The 23,473-nt window shown below is 40.0% G+C and overlaps 1 protein-coding gene across 2 annotated transcripts in view; it reads right to left on the reverse strand.

Moving 5' to 3' along the window:
- LOC143210875 (neurotrimin) overlaps positions 1 to 23,473 on the reverse strand; it is a 230,709-nt gene that overhangs the window by 33,105 nt on the left and 174,131 nt on the right. For both annotated transcript variants that reach the window (XM_076428114.1, XM_076428115.1), the window contains exon 3: positions 9,774 to 9,981. In XM_076428114.1, the coding sequence (XP_076284229.1) occupies positions 9,774 to 9,981 (208 nt within the window). The remainder of the gene's footprint in view (positions 1 to 9,773; positions 9,982 to 23,473) is intronic.

Genomic DNA, 23,473 nt, shown 5'->3' on the forward strand with positions numbered 1-23,473 from the left:
CAGTGAACTCCGGCCTTTGAAACTTATATTTTTGGCATCGTCTCGCGAAAATTTATAGGATTATATGAAACGAAGTTTAACATTTTTGGCCCCTCAAAGCCAAGTTTATCCATGGCAGATTCTCGAAAATAACCGAGGTGATGAGAATCGTTTGGACAGTCTGTTCTTCCAAAGATAAAAGGAGTCGATTCTTTCGAGGCCGATTCTTGCAGAATCGATTCGAGAATCGAGCATTCCCAGTGTGCATTCAGCGGTTCACTAGATACTGTTAAGTACTATTACGACACGCTATCCGGTAATAGGAGCCGTCGCGTCGTTAGGGGTCCTCCCTCTGCTCGTGTGATAGCAGCATTCTTATTTGTCGGTAGCAGTCATCAGTGGCGTGGTGTTGGTTTTAGCATGAACGACGGGGCAAATAAATCAACAAAATAAGGCGGCGAATTCTTCCGGTGGACTGGGTAAACGCGAAGCTATCGGGCATAAAGCAATTTCAGCTGGCCGTCAGAAATCACAAACAGAAATATCAGGCGACACCCGATACAATTCATTTCACGCATCGGCTACGTCCTGCGCAAAACGAGGCGAGGAAAAAAAAACCGTCGTACCCGCAGACAGTGCCTTGTATATTTATTGATACGCGGAAACAATTGCGTTGAATTTATCATTTCGCACGAGCTCGCTCGACAACGTGTTGTCGTTCTCCTTTTGTGATTGCGTTTCCTTTTTCTTTTCATTCCCGTCCCCTCCGCACCCCGGCCCATTCGTTTCGTTTTGTTTTTCGTTTTTCGTTTTTATCAGTGATCCATTTCTGTACCATAGATTGCGCGGAAAGCACCTTCGTTCCGCGGGTTGTTCGAGCGGGATGGTGCTCGCGAAATTGCGAATCTTCCTCGGGACCATGACGACCGTAACTTTTTATTCGATTCGAGCGTCTCTAACGTGACAGGCGAAACCGCAATTCTAATGAAAGAAGTCGAAACTTTAGCTTATAAACGGAACGTGACTCCCTTCCGCACCAGGGGGGTAGCGATCTCATCTTTTCCGAGAGTATACTGTGCGGATGTTATACAGGACGCTATGCAAAACTGTAAAAATCTGAGATATTACATGTATAAGACCTGGAAGCATATGTGCACAGAATATTATTTTTAGTTCAGGAGCTTTGACTGTGTGCTTTCAATGTGAAACTTAACTGAACGAGTAAACTATGTAATTATAAAAATTAAGGGTCTATTTCAGGGTACTTCCTGTCTATTTCAAGTACTTCATTGTAGACCATTAATTCTATCGTATTTATTTTGTTACCAAAAAATGGAAAATATATAAGGAATTCATATTTTTATCCGAAATTTTTATGAATATCTAGGTGCACGGTAGTGCGCCAGCCAAGTTCTCTCACTACCTCCTTTTACACGAAACAACAGCCGTTTTTTAGAGGCTTATAACTCGGCACTGGAGACAGATGGAGAGATGTAATTTCGTACACTTGTTAAATGCTATCATGTCTCAATATTCACAAAACATTAATCTTCCAACATTAGTAGGTTCCGAGATATAGGACCTCAAAAAGTCGCTAAATTTGTCACTGAATGACTGACTGACAGATCATCAAAACCTTTTGGGTACTTCCCACTGACCTACAAGCTTGAAATTTGGTACATGGGTCCACTATAACAAACACTCAATGGAATAATTGTCAAAGTTTGAAATCTTACACCTTAAAGTATTGAAAAACAACATTACGAAATAGGTACGTAGGATAGAACGTAGCAGCATAACATACATAAGTATACGTTTTATTAGTTTCGAAGTCGCAACAAATACTGATGATAAAAACAAACGCTCTAACGTAAACAAAAGAAACTGCACCGAGCATCGTCTATAGCGGCGGGGGGCAAACGGATCCGAGCGTCGCCGGCAGAGTGTTAATTTTCGATACATTGAATTTGGATTTTATCTTGTAGATTAGAAAAGGATTTTTTTTCTTTGATACCTACTTGATAATTGATGAAATTTCAACAAAAATTGATGAAATCCCAACAAAAACATCCTGTAATGTAAACAGAAGCCAAGTTCCTATGGCCGTAAAAAGTTGTGAGATCAAACAAAATACGGCCAAGTTCGTTAGCTTAGAAATACCTCTTGCAATACTGAAAAAAGCGTTTGTAAAAATTAGTTTAAAAGAACACTATTTAATTTTTAAAGGGTTACATGGAGGGCTAAATTATTCAAATTTGGCCGTTACTTTTTAAACCAATGGCCATAAAAGGTGTTAGGTAGCGGCCAAGTTTCAATCATTTAGCCCTTCATGTAACTCTTTAAAAATTAAATAGCGTTCTTTTAAACTAATTTTTACAAACGCTTTTTTCAGTATCGCAAGAGGTATTTCTAAATTAACGAAGTTGGCCGTATTTTATTTGATCTCACAACTTTTTACGGCCATAGGAACTTGGCCCCTGTTTACAGGATGTTTTTGTTGGGATTTTATTTGTCAGTCACTGAGATAATAGAACTCTGATCAAGGAAAATAACGGAATATAAATGTTCTAGCGCCTGCTATTATAAAAATTGCGAAAAGTCGAAGTAAATTCGCTGTCGTAAATTTTTGAACTACAGAAGCTTCGGAACGTTGTTTTCATCGAAAATTCCGGTTCCTATCTCCACCGTGGTAAAGTGGTATGGTAATGGCGATATTTGAGTTGGACAGGATTATCGAGAGAGCGTATAAAGCGACCAAGCCTCTTCCAGTCCATGATTAATTAAAAATAGCTGCAGCATTTTGACTACACAAAGGTAAACTAATTAACACGCCTGTAATTAAGAACCTACACAGACCGGTTGGCGAGAGGGCAACCCGCCCCTATTACGTGTAATTAGATTTTAAGTCTAACCAGAAGCGTTTAAATGAAAATTTCCTAACAATCGATACCTGGCATAACGCGTGTGTACGCCCACGCCGAGGCTGAGGGTGCTCTCGAGGGCGCACTCTCTCTCTCTCTCTTTCTCGCTTCTCGTAAAATCGAACCTGTTCGCGATTCCATTGTTGAATCATAAAACACGCGTTCACTCTGGACGATTAACCAATCAAATGGCAGAAAGTGAAAACGAGCAATTTCACAGTGTGTGGCGCGGCGGTGGTGTACCGTGGTTGGCGGGAGTAACGTGGCCCCGCGATAAACATGGAATTTAACGAGGGTTATTTGCGATAAGCTTAAGCATTACGTTCATACGCGCGAACCGGTGTGTCGTGACGCAGAAGTTATGCTTTCGCGACACACTTAAGAGCTCGCCTGCTGCCCCCTCCCCCGCTTTGCCCCTCGGTTTGTCCATCGGCCGGCTAATGGAATTTCGGGAATTTCATTTGAAAGTTAATCGCGTGTTTGTGTCCGTGTCCGGGCCGCGTTGCTCGCTGAAGATATTTAATTAGCCGCAGAAACAGTGCGCTAACTTATTTACGCGGCCACGTCCGCGCGAAGGCAAGAACAACACTCGTCGGTTCATGCAAATATAATCTTGCCGCGTTCACGAATTCATCACCGTACCGCTGCAACAACGGACGCTGTGTCGCGAATCGAAGGATTTGCGGCAATGACGAAGCGGCTCCACACGGTTTCCGTTGATTGTCCTATTTTGCTTAACAATGTCTGATCTTTCGCTTGATGCAGAAAGGAGTTCACCCCCCAGGTGGCTTCGCAACCGATAGAATCGCATGCTTGACAGTTTGATAATGAACGCTATTTTTTAGCACAATTCGCGGCGGGTCGAAGGTATTCATTTTCTTTCCGAGACTAGATTCTGCACTGTAGAGCTAATTTATTTGATACTGTTCGAGTAATAGTATTTTTTATTCTCCAGGCAGAGTTCAGGAGACCGGTCTTTCATGGTAGAGATATTTTTTACATTTATATATATAGGGAGAGAATACTGTATTTCACTCGGTTTTGGTACGACGACCCGTTCTACGTCATCATTTTCGGCCAATTTTCCCTAGCCACCATCTGACGGATGAACAATACATTATTTAGAGTTTCGTTTAATCAGTATTCTCCAGCAGTACGTAAATCATATTTTGCCGATTAAATCGATCTACGACATTGAAATTATTATGACTACGATTAAATGTCGTAGATATTTTATGACAGGTCGTTGAAGTTCAAGTAACACTGTGATTCATAAGTATAATGCCCGTCACTGTGGACTGTGGATGAAACTGACGGCGACGGGAAACGTTTCTGGTCGGAAATCATTGTAATCAAGGCCGAACTGTGAAAGAGTCCATCCGCCTGAAGATAGAGACACCTCGGCGCGAGGACTTGTAAGTTCTTCCCGGGTGCCTCGGATTTGTGGCAGTAGGATGCAAATATATGTAAAGTGTACACCGCGTACCAAAACCTTCGTGGCCGATTGTACTCTTGGCGGGCTATTAAACACCTTCCTGGCGACCGTGCCCCTCGGCCTAATAACCGGCCGGCCTGCAAGGAGCCCATTTGCCAGTCGCTGAGCACGGCAGAACGCGTGCTCTAAGCGTATGGTTTAACCTAGTCGTAACCCTTCGTTAAATTTGTTCTTTATCGTTCGGAACGATCGCTCGCCGGCTTGTCGAGGCGTTAGAATCGAGGGAGTAACGGTGCCGCTCTAGAATTGATCTCCTCTTATCCGAGGTTTATCCACGAATCGGATGAGGCTTTTTTCTTTTCCTCGCTTTTTTCCCCACAAGCTTGAAATGTGGCGTTCGTCATTCGTGTAAATTGACAATCGAGTGAACCAATGAAAGGCTAGGGCGACTTCTGTTTAGATGTGCTAGAAATGTTTGGCTAACCTTTTGTGTTACCACATCCGTAGACGGCGGATTTTATGCAATTATGACGAAAATGGGTGGGTAAAATTTAAAACAGTGTAGACACTAAAAGAAACTAAGAATGTTGGTGTACTCGTCTTGTAATTGATGCAGAGAATTTTTATTTTGCATAAAGATCCGCGCAGTCTACACTTCACCTACCTAAGCACATCAGTATGATCCTCGATGACTGTTCCATATCCAGAAGAACGGGAGAAACATCTTTTAGAAAATGAAAGAGAAAAATCGCGAAAGAAATAATTGGATTGCGTTTCTGAGGCTTTCTCGTTAGTTTTTGGCCACCATTGCTACTGAACGGTTCTTTAGAAAAGCTTAACAAGCTTTAGGATAGCTTGAAAAGCTTTTACGGCTTGTATTGCTTGTTATGTATTTTTTAAACTTCACTTTTTGCTTAATTTGTCTCTCTTATAATTTTTCTAACATTTTGATCATTTAAGTTTAGGCCGAGCTTAATGGAAAGTGGGTGTGAACAAATGAACACTTAAAAATCGTGTTAGCCAAAACCTTTTTAAAAATAAAAAAATTGTATATATTTTATTCGTTCATGCGATCATAACAATTTTACCAATTTATTGATATTATTGCTTTTCCCTGTATTATTTGGTACAATTGAACGCTGTCTCGCGGATTATACTGCATTTAAATGCCTTCGCTGAGCGTCTAAAATTTTAATAATTAACCTACTTTCAAGTTTCGCAAGTTGTAGAACTACACCATTCAGTGTAGTCCGACTTTCTCTTGTATATATCTGCTTAACAATAAACCGGAGCTCTTCGTTCTGTTCTTTAACTACTTCAACAAATAGTTGAGATACTTCTACGAAGTTTAATTTTCTTAATGAATTGAATTTTAATTGTTTCATGATTTTATTCATTCCGCGGCGAATTAATCCCACCATGAAATAAATATCAATTGGCTTCACTTATGAATTTCAATTTGTTTCACATGCTTTCCACATTGTTCGTATACCTGCCGAATATTCTGTCTATTTATTATACACATATAATTACACATTTATATAGTGTGTATCTTTATTATTACATAATTGTGCTTGCCTCAATGATTACCAAACGAATATCTCATGACTAGACATAGCAGGTCCTTATGCAAAATAAAATGATCTACCTGAATTGCTACAAACTTGAGTGAAATGGAGATTTATTTTGTTTCTGAATGTGTTCAACAACTTCCTCTACAATATCGTGTCTGACTCGTGATGAACATTGTAAACAGAGTCTAATAAATATGTATGCTACTAATTTCCTTTAAATCGAAATAAAATTCGACATTGGTTTTGTTAATGTACAGCTCATCACTGAATGTTCAGCTAATCACTGAAACCGTAAAATAAATGGGTTACCCTCGGTTGGTCGACAACTCATTTCACCAAACACTGTTTTCATTGACGATTTGACCGTGTTAGTGTCGTCCAAACCGTGTCGATGAAGACATTTGTCAAAGATTTGACCGTGTAGATGAAAACATAGTGTCGACGAAAGTTACTGTCGGTCCACTCGTCAATGAAAACAGTGTCGGTGAAATGAGTTGTCGACCAACCCAGGGTAACCTAAAATAAATCGTAGGGTAACGAGTCTGAATATGATATAACAGTATTTTTAAATTGTTCTAATGTTCTAACTGTTTCGAATGTCACCTACTTTTGTCATAAATGCATAAAATCCACGGTCTACTCGAGACAAAACGCTTGGACATTGATCTAAACAACACGGGGCCGAGGGATTGAAAGGTTATAAAATCCCGTAGAGCAAAGTTTCAGTTCCGGACCACCGGTATACGGTCTCGCAGCCGGGTCACGGTTGACCCAGTCGTCCGATATTTAACGCAGCAGGCCGCGAGATTCGGGTAGACGTTGTATACGTATGTGTAGCTGTACAGCAGCGACAAACTGCCAGCAAAATAGTGAAGGGACCAAGTATCGGTGTTTCGGTGTGACAATCACGGGTTCGCAGCGACACTATGCGGGATGCTTAGGCGAGCGTAGTTGGTGAAGTTTGACAAGTTGGCGGTAACAGGGACGCTGGTACCAAGTGCCAAGAAAGTTCCACGGAAGGATCAGTTGATGCATGGCCGCGGAAGAAGGATGCACTCCGGCAGGATAGGGACGGGGTGCAAGCGTAACTTACGTATAGTGTGCTATACATGGAAAAGCGCTGAGCCCGCGTGTTCTTAGCCGAGATTCGCCGGGTTCTAGCATCACGAAGTTTCAACAGGGGAGACCGCGCGTTGCGGACTCACCGGCAATTCGGAACGCACGATTTCCCTGCAAATATTCGCGGGAAACGGTCTGCTCCGTTCCACCCGGAATCCACCGTTTCCTTAAATAATAATCAAGCGGTCGGCTCCGCGCGCCCCTAATCGCATTCACTCCGAGGCTTCAATCTCTGAGCAACCGTACCATCCCGAGCGGAATTCTACGGATTCCTTCGTAATTATGGACCGATTGTTACGACATGCCGAAGATATTCTTCTTGGCAGATCTAACCCCTGTCTCGGGACATCAACGGCTCTGCGAAATTAATCCTTTGCCGTGCTATGCTCAGCTAGGATCGGGATTCGAACGAAATCTACGTAGGTCAGTCAGTAAGTTACACCCCCTCCCCTCTGGAACTTTCGTGTATAAATGCCCAAATATGGTGTAGTCGCCTATTATGGCACTACCTTATATCTTGTAAAGGAGAAGTCGCACTCTAGTGAGAAAATCCTCAAACAATAGTCTACCATGTTTACACAACAGTGTGCAGTGTATTCGCACCATTCTATAGATTTTCGTATCGATCCTCCGCCAGTTGTGTCTCCACGTGTTGAATATTTTTGTGGTTAGATTTTCGGTAGTATCTTTTTCGAGGAAGGTAAGTGATTTTGAAATGTTTGAATATATCTGTAGTTTCAGTTTATTTATATTAATGTTTGCCAACTGTTGGTCTCGGCTGAAATTCATTTTCTCTTTGTCAGTAGCTAGTATTATTAGTCCACGTGAAGTTCCCAATATGGCACTACCAAGTGTTCCCTAATATGGGTATAACTATATTGCCATTCTTGGTGGGGTGCCGAATATGGCACTAGGTGTCATATTAGGGATGCAAGGTGTACCATATTAAGACCCCCTTTCGCTGAAACCTGCAAATGACACCACAAAAAAAATATTTTTCCCAAGCTGTATTAATTTTTTAACAAACTTGACCCCAGAATCTTATAGGAAGGAAATGCATCTACAACTGGTAATTTTTTGGCCGAAAAAGAGCATTCTAAAATAATGAAAAAATGACATCAACAAAACGTGGTTCATATTTGAGCACTTTACCCTACTTATGAACATTGATTAACCCTTATGTAGCCAATCAAAATGTATAGATTATTTAAAACCTTTTGTATTTATATTTGAAAAAATTCTCATTTTAAGACTATAGATTAATATATTAGCGAGCAAAGAATGGACATTCAGAGAAATTTTGTAATATTTTTAGAGGAACACTAACAAGTTGTTGAAAGAACTTTATCATAGAGAGCATATTAAATTTGATAAGTATTATTCAGTACTTCTACAGTATAATTTATGTAATGTTAAGTCTCAGATTTTGGCGTGCTCCGTTCAGATAACTTGATATTCGTAGAGAATATGTATATGGCAGCTCTTGTGGTAGTCACATTCGCGAATCTTTTGATTGTAGAAGTTGGAAGTATGCTGATGTCGCAGGATGAATGAATACTTAATGAATCTTTCATGCAGAAACGACATGTTGTCCTTTTCGATCAAATTGAGATTGGTAGCTCTGTTTAAAGTATGTAAAGCTCCGTATGCAAAGTCAGTCGAGGCAGATTCGTGATTAAAAGAATAATGACCTTATTCTAACACGACGGTGAATAAGAACTAGCCGTTTAATCTTCTGTCATGCAAAAACTCGTGATAATATGTATAAGTATTCTTCCGCGCACAATATGCACAGGCTGACGCTACATTCACTTGTTGCTGAATACTGATGGGTGCAGCCTTACTTTTTGAACTGGTTTGCGAACCGAGGGAAGGTACTTAACAAGTTTAGCAATTTCGAGCAGTTTCTTACTTGATTCCTTAATGTTGCGTTAAAAACTGCCGGAAGAAAATGCATACCGTATTGAACAATTACGGTTTTACTGACCACCATCGAGTAATGGTTTCCAAAATCTACGGTAAACACTTTTGGAAGAATGTATCAATTTCTCTTTGTCAGAGCATATTAAAATTTTTCATAATTCCCGAGGATATAAATAAATATTTTATAGATATAAATATTCTAAGATTATGATCATAGAAAATAAATTTCTGGTTATTGGACTCGGAGTTCTACTCTGCTGTACTTAAACCAGTTCCTTTCAGCGGTCTTTTCGAACTAACCGAGCGGTACAAATAGAGTGCGAGAAGTTTAAAAAGTAGTCTGACTTTAGGAACTGCGTTTCAGAGCTTTTTCTGTTTGGCGATCGTACCGATTCAGGGAAAAGCTTCCAACATTTAATATCTTGAGCTCTCTTTAACTTGTATACCAATGTTTTACAAAGACAACAATTTTCCAGTGTAATTATGAAGCTATTTCAAAACACCAAATGATTTAGCTTTTCCATCTTTTTATCTGTTTATTCTGTTCGTATTTTGATGTTGAAAAATTAGTAGCTCTGACAGAATGAGTGGAAGAAATATAAAACAATGAAAGGATTGAAAGAACTTCAAAATATTGATGTATTATTTTCATCTTGTTGAAATGATTAAAGAAGGAACGACAGTTTTATTTGAATCCTGTTTTTTGCAATCGACGAAGTTTTTATTTTGCATGACGATCTGTTACTGACCAAACTGGCTCCAGATCACTTTATGAAACGGAACTCTAGAACGTTGTTGAAATAATTGTTTTATTGCCATTACCGACTACTTCGAGAAATCCAGTGTTGCTGGACATCGGGTCAGTGTTGACTTGGCACATGTACCATCCCTTATCCGCTACTTTGGTGTCTTTGATGTGCAGGGACCAGGTGCGATGTCCACTGTGCGTAACAGCGATTCGATGATTCTTCGTGATGACGTGAGTTCCGATCGTGAGGATCGTCTGTGTGTCTACGCGAAGCCACGCCACCTGGAAAGTAATTTATGAATTCTTAGATGCGCATTCTTCCATTATCCTTTTACTGGTCTATCTTATGTTTGCATACTTTTTCTATCATTGGACCGTGAAATTTGATCGAAAGTCCTATTACATTGACTTGAATTATATTACGTTGACTACCACTCCTTATATTATTGCAAGAATCAATCTTATTAAAATCCAAGAAACTGAACAATTAAGAAATTTCTGAACCAATGCCAAGATTGTTTTGAAACTCGAAACCAAGTAAAAGTCGTCTAGGAAAAAGGGTCTAGACAGCAAAGCCAAAATTGTTCAAAGTTCTAACTACATATCCTGGCCCTCACTGAGAGCTGATTGAACTGCGAGAATTTTCAAAGTGCCTCGAATTCGACGGAACAGAAAATATTTTTCCACTAGAAAGACCGCAAACGATCTTGCAAAACTCTTCCACCTCCCGTCCGTTCAATTCCCCAATTCATTAAACAACAAACTTCCCCGTGCCGCGTTCGATCATTCCGCTGTTAAAAACAAGCACAATATTGTCCACCGCGGGGCGGCGTGTAACTACATTGATTAATTCCGTGTTCTGCAATTACCAGGGGATCATCGAATCTATTAACCTTATTTTAATCGAGCGTTTCAACTGCAGAGCGACGCCTATGTGCATAACTTCCGCCGATATTCGGACAGCAGCATCGAAACCGAATGGGGCATCGTGAATATACTGAAAATTTATAACAGGTCGAATCGAACGGGCACTGCCGCGGGCCCGCTGAACGACCGTGTCGTACAAATCCATACACCAAAACGTTACATCCTGTTTCGGACCGTATGAAAATGTACCGATTCGAACACGTTCTGTTTCGTAATCGTTTCTCTCTGAAGCGATCGCGATTTTCCGCGTCGTGTTGGCATCCAGGAGTAAAAAACCATCTGTTAGGTGCGCGAAGACCCTGAAAATCGTTCCAGCAGCCAGCAATCGCTTGCTCGCAAGGAACTCCGAATGCCGTGTTTCATTGGGCCGCGACTCGGTTCAAAAGGAATAACAATTTTCCCCGACCCAGATACCCGGCACGCGGTACAAAACGCGACTATTACAAAATGCAACCCGGACCGGTCCCCTCTCCTCCGGCTCTCTCCTCTCGTTTTATTCAATCCTCGCCACTTTCGATTACAACCCGGCAAGATTACTTTGAATACTGTTCCCGCAACCAGGCACGCATTGTCCTTCTCCATCGTGGCCAAGACATTTCCTTAAAAGTGTTGTACACGGCCTCGCGCGCGCGCGCGTACGTCTCTGAAAAGTGATTCCACCGAAACAAATCCCGCGCACGGCCACCGCATTTACAAACGTCCGTTATACGAGCCTTCTGCTTTCTCCTCCCCTGTCCTCTTTTCTTTTAGTTATTCCTTCTGGAACATCTTCTTTTCCCCGGCAAACTCACCCCGCGCCCTCCCACCCTCCCTCGCCCCGGCACAGCCGACGACGCTGTCTCTCAATGACTCATTGTGCAAGTGCAGCGACAATGTCCTCGGCGTTACCAACTGTGCCCGTTTACACCGAGGGGGAAAAAGAAACGACCGCGGGGAACACGAAAAAGGAGAAACTTCGTAATTAAAAGCCGTAATACACTCGTCGCCGTTTTAAACCGCGCAGCACTCGTCCCTCTAGCTTCGTCACCGCGGCTTCTCGTTTCGCGTCAACCACCCCCGCACGATTTCATTCCCGGTTCGGCCTATGGGCGGCACCACTCTCGAGGACACGTGTTAAGTACAGGCCGATGAAAAGGTAATGGGTATCGCAGATCGAAATAAGTCTCGTCTTTGGTTTTAAGGGATGACATACGCAAAGGACGTCGAAAAGTGAGCATGACTTTCAGAATTTTTTTATTTAACCCCTTGCCGTATTTTAACGAGTCACGCTTGTCATAAAGATTTTAAACAAAGCCTGATAAATATAAATGTTACGCCTTTCTTTTTAAATGAAATCAAATTTGATTCGTTTGTAATCGAAATCAAAATTTTCTACCTGATTTGCAAACTACTGGGGTGAAAAAGAATTTTAATTTCTTTCTTAATATGTTTAATAGGTCGAAAATAATTGTATAACAGCGTTTTTAAATTCTTCAGATTTTTCCATTGAGTCGAATTACACCCATTCATTTTTGTTATAAATGCATAAAATCCGCTGTTCAGTAATCAATATTTAAGCATTCGACTAAATGTAGCCATACTAAAAATATAAATTTTCTTTTCTCTTCAACGACAGTTTTGGGGATAAATACCTTTTAATCGCTGTAACTGTAAAGAAAATGATACAGCAAGGGGTTGAATTGGTCCAGTAGTTTTGAAGATATGAAAGAGAATGAGAATTTCGTATTTTGTAGATAAAACTGTGACACGTCTTACGTGCTAAATGTTTCTTTAATATCACTATTTGTTGAAATAAAAAATTCTCAATGTCAAGCTCACCTTTCGACCTAGGGGTATGTTTCTCCTTAAGAAAAAATTTCTTAACCGCAGTCCATTTTTGGAATTATGGAGCTGCATTACTATTTGTTGAAAGGACAGAGTATTCTACAGACGCCAAAAATTTTCTCGTAATAAAAGTTCAAGTTTCGCCGACTTTCCAGGATGCCAAATATCATCCGAGTTGCAATGTAGAAGGACCATAAGGGACCCGCTAATAAAGGAGTTCCATTGGCAGAATACACTTTACAGTTTCCGTTGTCCTTACTGCGCCACTGGCCATAGTTTCCACTGTCTTCACTAGGTTACCGGCTAGAGTTTCAGCTACCCTCATTAGGCCACGGATTATTGTATCCCTAGCCAATGGGGTCCAGCTTTCGCCAAATCCCTTATCGTATTTCTATATCCAGACCCACAAGAACTACTTCCTTAACAATATTTAACTTGAATATTTATTATCGTGAAGAATTTCAGGATAGGATTTTACCCAGTCTTTGTTTTAGTTAGCACATTGATTTACACGAAATGAATGAATTACAAGTATTGGGTTGGAACGAGAATTCGTAGCGTTTTCAAATTAAAATTCAAAGATGAAATTAAAATATTGATTCATAAGTTGATTTAATAACATGGTGTAGATAAGAAAAGATATAAATATGAATATAGATAAGAAAATATGTTGTTGAATAAATGTTTTAATTTACAAATGTGGTAGCATTCCGATCTGGCAGATGTTATTCGAAAGTTATTCGAAGCCTTTGAATAATAGATAAAAACAATAGATGAAAATTTTATTCGAAGCTTCGAATCAATCCGCTTCAAATAAAAAAGTTATCTATTATTCGTCAAATAAATTCTCGACGAAAATTATTCAAGATTATTATTCAAATCAAATGAAATAAAATTATTCAAATAACGAGTCGAATAAAAGATACTTTTTTATTCGAACCTTCGAATAACGAATAAAAATTTTTTATCTTTTATTTGTTCGAAATTTTTATTTATAAATATAATTTTTGCCCAACTCTGGCTTGATTATAATGTGACGTAGCGATGCGATGGTGCTAAACGACCATTGTTTTCGTAACACCCTGTACGATCCGTCGCGGCGCGGCGTGCTCCGGACACACCTTCACGCCTTGTAACTCCGTAAGTGCAGGAAAAGGATGCCTTCGAAAGTTTCGAAAGCGAGGTCCTACGGTACAACTCAGGGGAAAAAGACACGAAGTGAACGCGCCCCTCAGAGAAGAGGCTGCCGAAGATGCAGTCTGCCTGGAGAGGCGGAAGTCTTCAGGAAGGAGAAACAGGATATATGGATAGGGAAAGAAAGGGCATGCAGATTGTCTGCGTGAAATGAGAATGCAGATCTTTCGAGCGTGATAAAGGAGACTGCGAGCTGTATGCATTTCGTGCATCTACATGTTGAACATTTTTATACCGTGCAGGATGTACCTGGTTGATTTGTTTGATGCACAGCCGGAAGATCGCGATCATTTTGCAAACTGGGTTTACTATCTGGATGTCTGGAAATGTGGATTGACGAACAACCTCTTGCAATATTTCACGAAGTTTTGCGGGCCGTTCGAGAATGTAGGATAAAGTAATATTATTGATGGAGTACTTAAATGTTAATTTTCCATTAAGGAAGGCCACCATGAAATCTATACTATGTTCGTACACAGAGTTATCAGGGTTTTATTAATTTATCAAAACTATGCTTCTGGTTCATACAACGTATAATATTATCTGCAGTGTTGCTAAAAGAATATGTGAAATTTCAAAAGAGCTTGGAAAATTATATAATACGACTAAGATTAATCAAATTGCAAAATTATAATCAAGAAATTGTTTGGTTACAGAGAAGTGGCACAATAAGACTTTACACGACAAATTATAGCAATAAAATAAAACAAGCCTTGCGAAATAGAAATAATAAATGTCGTCTATAATTTATACACCGTTATAGAAATTTGTTTATTTATATACTTACACTACAGACTGGATGTAAACAACTTTCTGAATAGAGAATAAATATGCATCGCAATTCCTGAAATGTTTTTAGTAACTTCCGGCGTATTCCGAAAATACAAAAGGGAAAGAGAAATGTCAAAGTCTACTTTGAGCTGAAACTTTTTAAGTTACCGATGTACATTTGGCTGTCGCGAATAAGGGATCGACCGTAAGCTTCCGAATCGTGTGCCATGCCATAATGGTAACCCAGAAATCTACTTTGAACAATCTGTTTCATAGTAAATTCCCTTTATGGTCGTACAGAACGATGTGCTTGAAACTTCTGTAAATCTGTTAACATCTTCGCGAAAAATCGAATGTGAATATTCCGATTTGGTGGTACAATCAGAAACGAGATTATTATACAGAATGAAGTAAATCGAAAATGTATCTAGATTACAAGTTTTTCAAACGAGACATCAAAGAGGAAAATTTCCGAACGAGAAAATCGAATTTGAAACAGCCTGTACAAATTGTGGCCCCCAGTGGAAGGGATATTCGTTTTTCGTAGATCCTATTGTACAATTTCCGTTTTCTTAGATCAAGGCTTTGCTTTTCTAATCCTCTAATTTACTTAACTAATTTTCTAATGATAAAAATTAATTACATTCTCAATCCTCTTACACTTTACAGACCATAAGCAAAAGCACACTGTATCAGCGCAGAAGAAAATTTTTACGTCTCGGGAAATAGTTCCATTCACTCCAACATAAATTCAATATAAATTCATAGATATATACCAGTGGTTCCTAAATATATAAAAAGACGATTCTATAAATTTCAACCTCTCTTGGCAATACTCACGAGCACATACACGCAGGTCTGCACGGGAATACCCGCGATCCTGCTGTATTGTTCCAGCAAACGTAATATCCACAACCGTTAGAATATTCGTAGATGGTGCCGCGTTAGGTATTCATACACATAATACCTGCCTCGTGTTTATTCACATGCGTCCATAAGACAAGACAGACAACCCTCCCGTCACCTTTTCCCTCAGTAGGTATACAGAGAAAACGGTACGTAGCTACCGTCGGAGCAATTATTCAGTCAGTCCATATATACCGACGCACACCGAAGCCAACCCGGAATAGACTTCGGTTTGCAAATGATTCGTTCCGCGGTGACGATATAATTGCTCGTCACTGTAATCTCACAGTGGCGCGTTCGCGGTCGGAAGCCCGCTCAAATAAACAATGGCGGAATCTCTCTGTGTTTTTGAATTTCCCTCTTGCTCCTCTCTCAGCCTATAATACTTCAACCATCCTGTGCCGAGGCTCTCCTTGTTTTTGCGGTCTTGCGATGTCATGTCCCGTTTCTTTCGTTCCCTTATATTTCTTTCGATCCTCTTCCTCGGTTGCATCGTAAGGAACCAGGAGGCTCGGAGAAACTCGGCGACGTCCCTTTATTTTCGTTTACGTCAGTGGCCGACGCCGCGATAGCCATATACACTTGTCTCTCCCTCTCTCCCTCTCTCTCTCTCTCTCTCTCTCTCTCTCTCTCTCTCTTGCTGTGCTCGTTCGCCCCGTTTTTTGCCGGTTTTATTTCCCCCTTCTTTAATTTCACAGGATACCACAAGGCTTCCACGAAGCTCGGGCACTTGGTGAAAAATAACCCGAGAAACTTGCCGGGCCGTAGAATAGCTCGGCGGTGTGTGTTGCCTCGCGATGATCCCTCATCCCTTCGCGTTCGATTCTATCTTCTATCTTTCGTTGCTCGCGTGCGCGGTAATCGAGCCCGCCGATAATCAACGAAAGAACGAATATTGCCGTGCAGTTTCCGGCGAAATCGGGAACGATCGAGAGCAGTTGTTCCGCGTTCCTACCCGAATTTTCATGCCCGCTTTGTGCGTTGAATCACGCCGCAACGCCCCGCAACCCACCTGAACCGTGTCCCGCAAATATTTATTCTTATCCGGGGATGAAAACGGCCGATGTGTGAAATTCCCGGCTACACCAACCTAGATCAAATATAAGCACAACACAGGTAATTTAGTGTAAACCCGGACTACTAGTTCGGCCGACCCCACCGGTAATTTATGTAAATCGAAATTAACGTATCTATTATAATCTGACCGGCGCTATGCTGTCTCATTAATTTATAATAGGCCGACGCCCGTCTCCTAATTCCAGATAGACACATCTATCCTATTTAACGGAAAATTAGTACGTGTTATTGTATTTAATACCGAATTACTTAAAATAATCTATCATAATGTACGGGCGTCCAGCGACACTCGTTTTGTTTTGTTTGGGACCTTACGGTTCATGGTAGCGTTTGGATTCGTTTTTAGCGGAATACCTTCAGCTATTTTAGTATTGTAGTCCGCGAAAAATGAAAGATATAAAAATCTTGTTTTTACAATTTCTTATGATCTTTGGGAACCGAGGATCAAATCTACCATCGAGGCACAAGTGTAGAATTTTAATTTTAATGAAATTTATTTGTGATATAGTTAGCTGAAAAATATTTTATATATTCATAAAATATATTAAAATCTGTTCAGGTACGTAGTCCAACAATATAACAGAATGTTGAAAAGAAGAAATTTCATGTGTAATTATTTTGCAATACAATATCGAAAATCAATATAAATAAAATTCAGAAACATTTAATATGGAAAATGGAAAAATTATTTGATTTATTAAGCACGCAAATTCTCAATCGATGTTGTATACATTTAACAACGATATGGTTCCCATATAAAAATGTCTGTATTATTGAAAAGCCAATCTGAACGCAACTCTTTTGTGGAATACACCGGCAATATGTAACTAAAATATTTAGATCAAAAACTCGAGTAATGTTACATGTTACGAAACTTAATTACGAATCCAGGATTTGGAACCGCATAGCTTTATGCTGTCGATGTTGCATTGGTGTATTTAAATCCTTAAGTTATACATGTGTCGTACAAAATAAAAGCAAAACGTAATATAAATTCATGGAAACGGTAACGAAGATTTGTAACTCTCAAAATATAGCAGTAGAAATTTTTTAAAAATTTCTTTTTCTGCTTATTTAACCAATACCAATTTGCATTTTATCTGCCAGATAAAAACAAACATCGCGTTTGCTGTTTCATAGTCGAAATTAAATATTTGCTGCAAATGCATTTGACATATTAATTAAATGTTTCATACACGAAAGTAAACTAATGAAATTGGTATCTCGACGCACTCGTAAACAAGTAGAATAGTTTCATGTGTACGCTTTATCTGTGGTTCTTTTTTTAGAAATCACGACAATCACTACAATCGCATCGAGAGACTTCCACCCACCAGGATTCAATGCCTCGATATTCCCTTTGCGATAGTATGACAGTGTTTGATTCCCAGCAATCTGAGATACAACATTTATTATTATCTTTCTAACAAATGCTGATGTCCCAGATACAAGTGGTATTGATGCCGGACTTTATCTAGCGATAAAATGAAAACCTGAAAGAACATAGATTACATATTCCGTTTTGAACATTCATCGTACCCTTGGCACATCGAAATTACCGGAGTTAGTAAGTAAACAATTTTATTGGAGGCCAGGGATATATATTTAATACCTACCGATCCGATTGGAACGATCGAGTAAATGTCGATAGGCGTTTACAATTTTCGCGATGTGACTTTGTTGATGGCATCGTGAGTATTTATTTTATTAAACGATAAACTGAAATGGACGGGTGAAAGTATTAACGTGGCGATATCGATATTGTACATATGTATAAAATCGCATTGCGTTTAACGCGGCAGACAAATTAATCTACTCTATTTATTCATTTGTGTATTTAACATCGGCCGGATACGCTGTTTATTAGCTTATTCTTCGTCAGCCATTGCGGCCATTGATGAAAATTACATTTCTTTCTCTGTATAAACCCCTCTAGTTCTCTCGTTTTTATCGTTTACGCGTATTGCACTCTTTCAGCGCTGCTCCGTTTTGCTAGATATAATTGAACAAGTATCCAGTTCAATCCAGTTCTTTATTTCGGTCATGGTAATTCGAGCATTTATTACTGAACAATTCTGAAGACCCTTTGAATCATGGATCCGGAAGTTTAGCAGTCATCAGTCCATACTTGTAGCTCATTTCAGCTGAAACACGCAGTTTTAATAGCGAACTAAATGTCCGGTTTATTTTCGATATTAAAAGTCACTTTAGATGTACTATTCTAACCACCTTTAGAATAAACATTCAATAAAACGACAACGAAAGATCGTACATCAAGTTTTCGAAAATCGTTGTGAAGTGATAATTTCAGTCGTGGGAAAAGTTTGTTAACGTCGCCGGAGTCTTTCAAATCACCTTCGAGTAAACTAACTGATAATATCGGTTCAGCTCTCAGTTAGCAATTTTTCAACGAACGTTTAGTGCTCTTCGAATAGAACGTTCCAGCGTAGAAACGACTAGTTTAACCACTTAATTAGTGTCTCGAATCGCATCATCTCCACGCACGGTATGCTCGTCGCAATTCCAACAGGGATTTACGATTTTGCGTATACCGCGAAGAAACGAATAGGAGAGAGAGAGAGAGAGGGCTCACCATGAGAACGAATTTATGAGCCGCTGTACATCAGCATTATCGTGAACGGGTGGAAAACCGGGCAAATTGTAGTAACCACTTGAAAACGAGTATAAAAGGAGTCCCAAATGCTTTTCAAATGTCTGCGCTTGCGGCCCGTTATGAAGCATTCTTACAAATGGTTTCGCCCTAGTTTTACGTGTATCCCCCATTCTTCTTCCAAATTGCTAATTTCGTGTCTGACGATATGTGTCTATCCGAGGCGGGAGGTGGTTGAAACAAGCGCGCGGCAGCACACGGGCTTGGACATCAAAGAATTGTTGCCATAGGTATTTTCCGCGCTGTGAAAGAATCACCGAGAACGACGGCGAGGTATAGCCAACAACGAAACAGGCATATTGGGTTATTCAAATTTTCTCGCGGCGTGCCACGCCATCGGAAAATATTGAATATTCTGACGTGTAAATATTGGAAAATCCCCGGACGCGAAGCATGGGAAGACTCCCGGTCCCAGCAACTGTGCGGTCTGCTAGTAATCGCAGCTCTCGTCGAACGTTTACGAGTAAAACATGTCCACGCACATCATTCACCTCTTTTTCATGCACAGGGTGGAACGAAAATAAGTGCAACGCCGCTCGTTACTTGATTCTATACCTCTGGATCAGTAGAGATTTGTAAAAGAATGTCCGTGAAAAAATGTCTTTGATCTTCATTTTGAAAGTCAAACATTTTTGCATCGTATAGTACTCCTAACGAGGAACAAAAATAAGTGCAACGCCGCTCGTAGCTTGATTCTATACCTCTGGATCAGTCGAGATTTGTAAAAGAATGTCCGTGCAAAAATGTCTTTGGCCTTCGCCGCATGTCACAATCTCAAAGAGTTCATGCATTAATTTAGCTTTATAGTATAGGATTTACGTATTTAGCAGAAAAAAGTCATGGAAACGAATTCGAAAGGCTGAACCAAATACAGTGTTCCCGCGATTGATGTGACTTTTTTATCTGCATTTCTGGGGGGTTCCCCTTTGGGCGCTCGATCACGCTACAAAGAAATTAAGGTATTAGGGTGTTTAAATTGGGTTTTTATGATCCTCGATGTATTACTCGCAGGTATGGAATAGCATTAGTACAATTCAACAATTTCCCGCTAGCACCGTTGTTTACCCAGGATCGTAGTTTACACTTGGAAAAGTTATCCAAGAAATCTATGTTCGGCACACACACACATAAAAAAACGTAGTACCATTTCGTTCCCTGAAACTCGATACTCGAAATTTTAAACGGTAATAATATCTCGAAAGTGAAAGTATGTGACATGTGCGACGTTCATTCCATATATCTACAGGGTGTCCCAAATCGGCATGAAAAAATAAGTCGGAAATATACAATAAATTCTTTTTCGTTTGACACGTTAAGTAACACTGTCAACAATAATATTGGAGATAAAGGAAGAAAAAAATTCTTACTAGAATCCACTTTTTCTTCATTTTCTTATTTTTTATAGTTTTGACGCGGTATGTATCTACGCTCCCCATCTCCGCCGCTATTGAAAACGAAATGGTGGGGTGGGGATTCAGATTGTCCGGGCGACGGTGCACGAAACCCGCCGACAATATTTCTTGCCGCTGCTCCGCGAATTATTGCAATATTTCATTTTGTTTTTGTGCGGGAAGCCATCGCAAGAACGTCGATACGCGGTGTAATTAATAGACCCCGAAATGGTTAGGTGCGACGCGGTTCCATACGTCCATTAGATCCTCATACCGCTGTGAATAGTTTGTTTTGCGTGTTTACCTTTATTTTGGTTTCGGGAATTCGTTGCAGTGAAAATATTTTTGACGCGACAATGGGAGCTCGTTGTGTCGACGGACCCTGTAAATACTTTCCTGATCACGAAATTTTTGTTTCGGCCTTTTGTATTGTTTTTCGGCGATTGAATTGTAGGCGAGTGGAGTGATTTTAGCATGCAGCGCATTCTTATGCAAAATAATTTCCCGCATCGATTGCGAGGAACGGGAGCCAATCATTTTTTTCTCGATTTGATAATTTTAGCAAGCTGGGAATATATAATAATATTAATAATGAGATTCTCTGATGTTTTAAATTTAACTTCCTCATTTCTATTATTAGCAATTATTATACATCGCTTGCATGGAAATAAAGCTAAACAAAGATTTATTTCTCGTGTAAATAATTTAAATTGATTGAAAATAACGTCTCCGCATTTTTTACATTTATGAAATGTTTAACTGTTTTATGTTTCATCTACTGATTTTTGTCATAAATGCATCAAATCCGCAGTCTATTTATTATACATATACGTACAATAAATACGTTATTTCATTACATCTACATTCACGTAAAAACTATTGTATGTGACTACATAGGATCGTTTGGTTTTGATGTTAAAATGTTTGTAAATTACTAAAGAAATTCGAGAACGTGTACCTTTGAATTTTGTCATGTTAGAAATTACAGTAATGAGTCGGTGTCTATTCAGAAATATTCGTTCCCGCAATACAGAATTATTCGACTCACAATTGCGGGAAGAGTGCGAGCGGCAGCTTTTCAAAAATTTGCCGGGATAGTAGAGTAAATCTGTTCTTTGTTCTTGGATCGGCGACTCTTTGAATCTGGCAAGACGGAAAGCGGATAGGAAAGTTCTTTTGGGGGAGTTAGCCGTCATTGAATGCGCAACTATCAAAGAGCGGAGGTGTATTCCGTCGCATAGGTCGATGGTCGGTTTACGATTTAATTCGGTGGGTTATCAGAGGACAGGCAGATAAGCATCTGTCCTGCAATGTCAAAGTTTGCCAGGGGCAGAGGTGAGAGAGGGAGATATACATATACATACATATATATTGTATATAGTATAGTATAGAGAGATAGAGATGGAGATAGAGAGAGATCGAAACTGGACGGCGAAGGAGGGCGGAGGAGAAAGGTGAATCTGATGCAAGTACAGAGGGTTAATTAGTCTCGGTGGAGCAATCCGCATAATTATTGTCCACAGGTAGGTTTGTCCCTGTCCGACGCTTTTGCGCCTCGCCAGCCTAACCGCCGTCTTTGTCCACCACGTCGGTGTTCCAGTCGAACGTTTTACATTGTCCGACAAACATTCCGTGGCACGATCGAAACACAGCATCATGCCGATCATCCGGGCAACAACCAACGAACCGCTTTTGCCTAAACAAGGAATGCTCTGTTAATTGTAATCGCTCGGCGGCTACGGTTCAGCTAATTACAAAGGTAATCATCGTAACGAATGCCGCGTATATACACATAATCCTTTCGTGGATGGAAGCCAGCAACGAACATGGAGGCGGCGGCTGCTGCTTTCAAATTTCGACGTGGCGGCTGCGCTAAGTGCGGCCGCTGCGGTTTTCTCCGGTGCCCGTCTGTGTCTGCGACTGACTTTCGCGGATTTTTCATTGACAGATCTCACTGGAACCGTTTATATTTTATGAACTGCCGTCTGAAATACCCATCACATATATTTATCGTCAAATTAAATTATCGAGGAGAGCATGGAAAGACTGATGGATGAACACAACTTATTCTAAGTTGGTACCGTCGCGTATCCTCTGCTCTATTATGTCGACGTTTGACAATTTCGCGTGACAAATTTGCCACTTCATTGAAATGTAAAATGCAATATTCTGCCTCTTAACCTATGAATGACGGAAGTTGGTTCGTTCTATTTATGTGCTTGACTATTTAAATGAGCGGTAATCGTTAATTGGGAAACGTAAATAGAGAAACTATTTTTTAAAATTTAAGTAAATTATCGTATACATTACAAAGGAAAATATTGCATATTTTAACTCTTAAAGATATTTCATGTTTAAATTTTTGAAGCTACCTGTATGTACAAACAGCGAAGATAAAGTGATTAATATGATCGCCCGACCATGTGCGTGGGAATCGATCACGAATCACCAGTTAGGAGAAAGGTGTTGCTAATGAGCTCTCCATTGGTAAGTACAGGAAGCGCCATCACGGTGGATTGAACACTAAGGGATCCAATTATGTTTGTGTGATTATATTTTGGTCCATATCGGTTCCCCATATTACTCTCAGATTCCACTATGTTTCATCCTTGCGTCAAACGAATTATATGCTTGTTCCACTAATCCGATAACACACTGACTGATTCTACTTTGTCGACTTTATCGACACCTTTTTTCCAATTACAAACTCTTTCAGCTTATTCTTCTAACCATACGACACAACAATTGCATTCGCTTAACTATTTCGCGGTCTATTATTATTATACAGCAAGGTGTCAAGAAACACACCCCTTACAATGTCACGCAATAAGCTGTCACCCCCCTTTCCATCAATTGACACCTGAATATTTCAAACAGATATCAGCTACAGCTTCAAAGAAAACATCCAGCAACACTCGATCTGCTGCACCCCAACATCCAGGTCCACGAAAGCCGTGAGATAACGTTTCTCTGCAACCTGTACGTCAACGAATGCTCCTCGATGGATTGACGG

The sequence above is a fragment of the Lasioglossum baleicum genome, chromosome 7, assembly GCF_051020765.1.
Source record: "Lasioglossum baleicum chromosome 7, iyLasBale1, whole genome shotgun sequence".
NCBI classification, from domain to species: Eukaryota; Metazoa; Arthropoda; class Insecta; order Hymenoptera; family Halictidae; genus Lasioglossum; species Lasioglossum baleicum.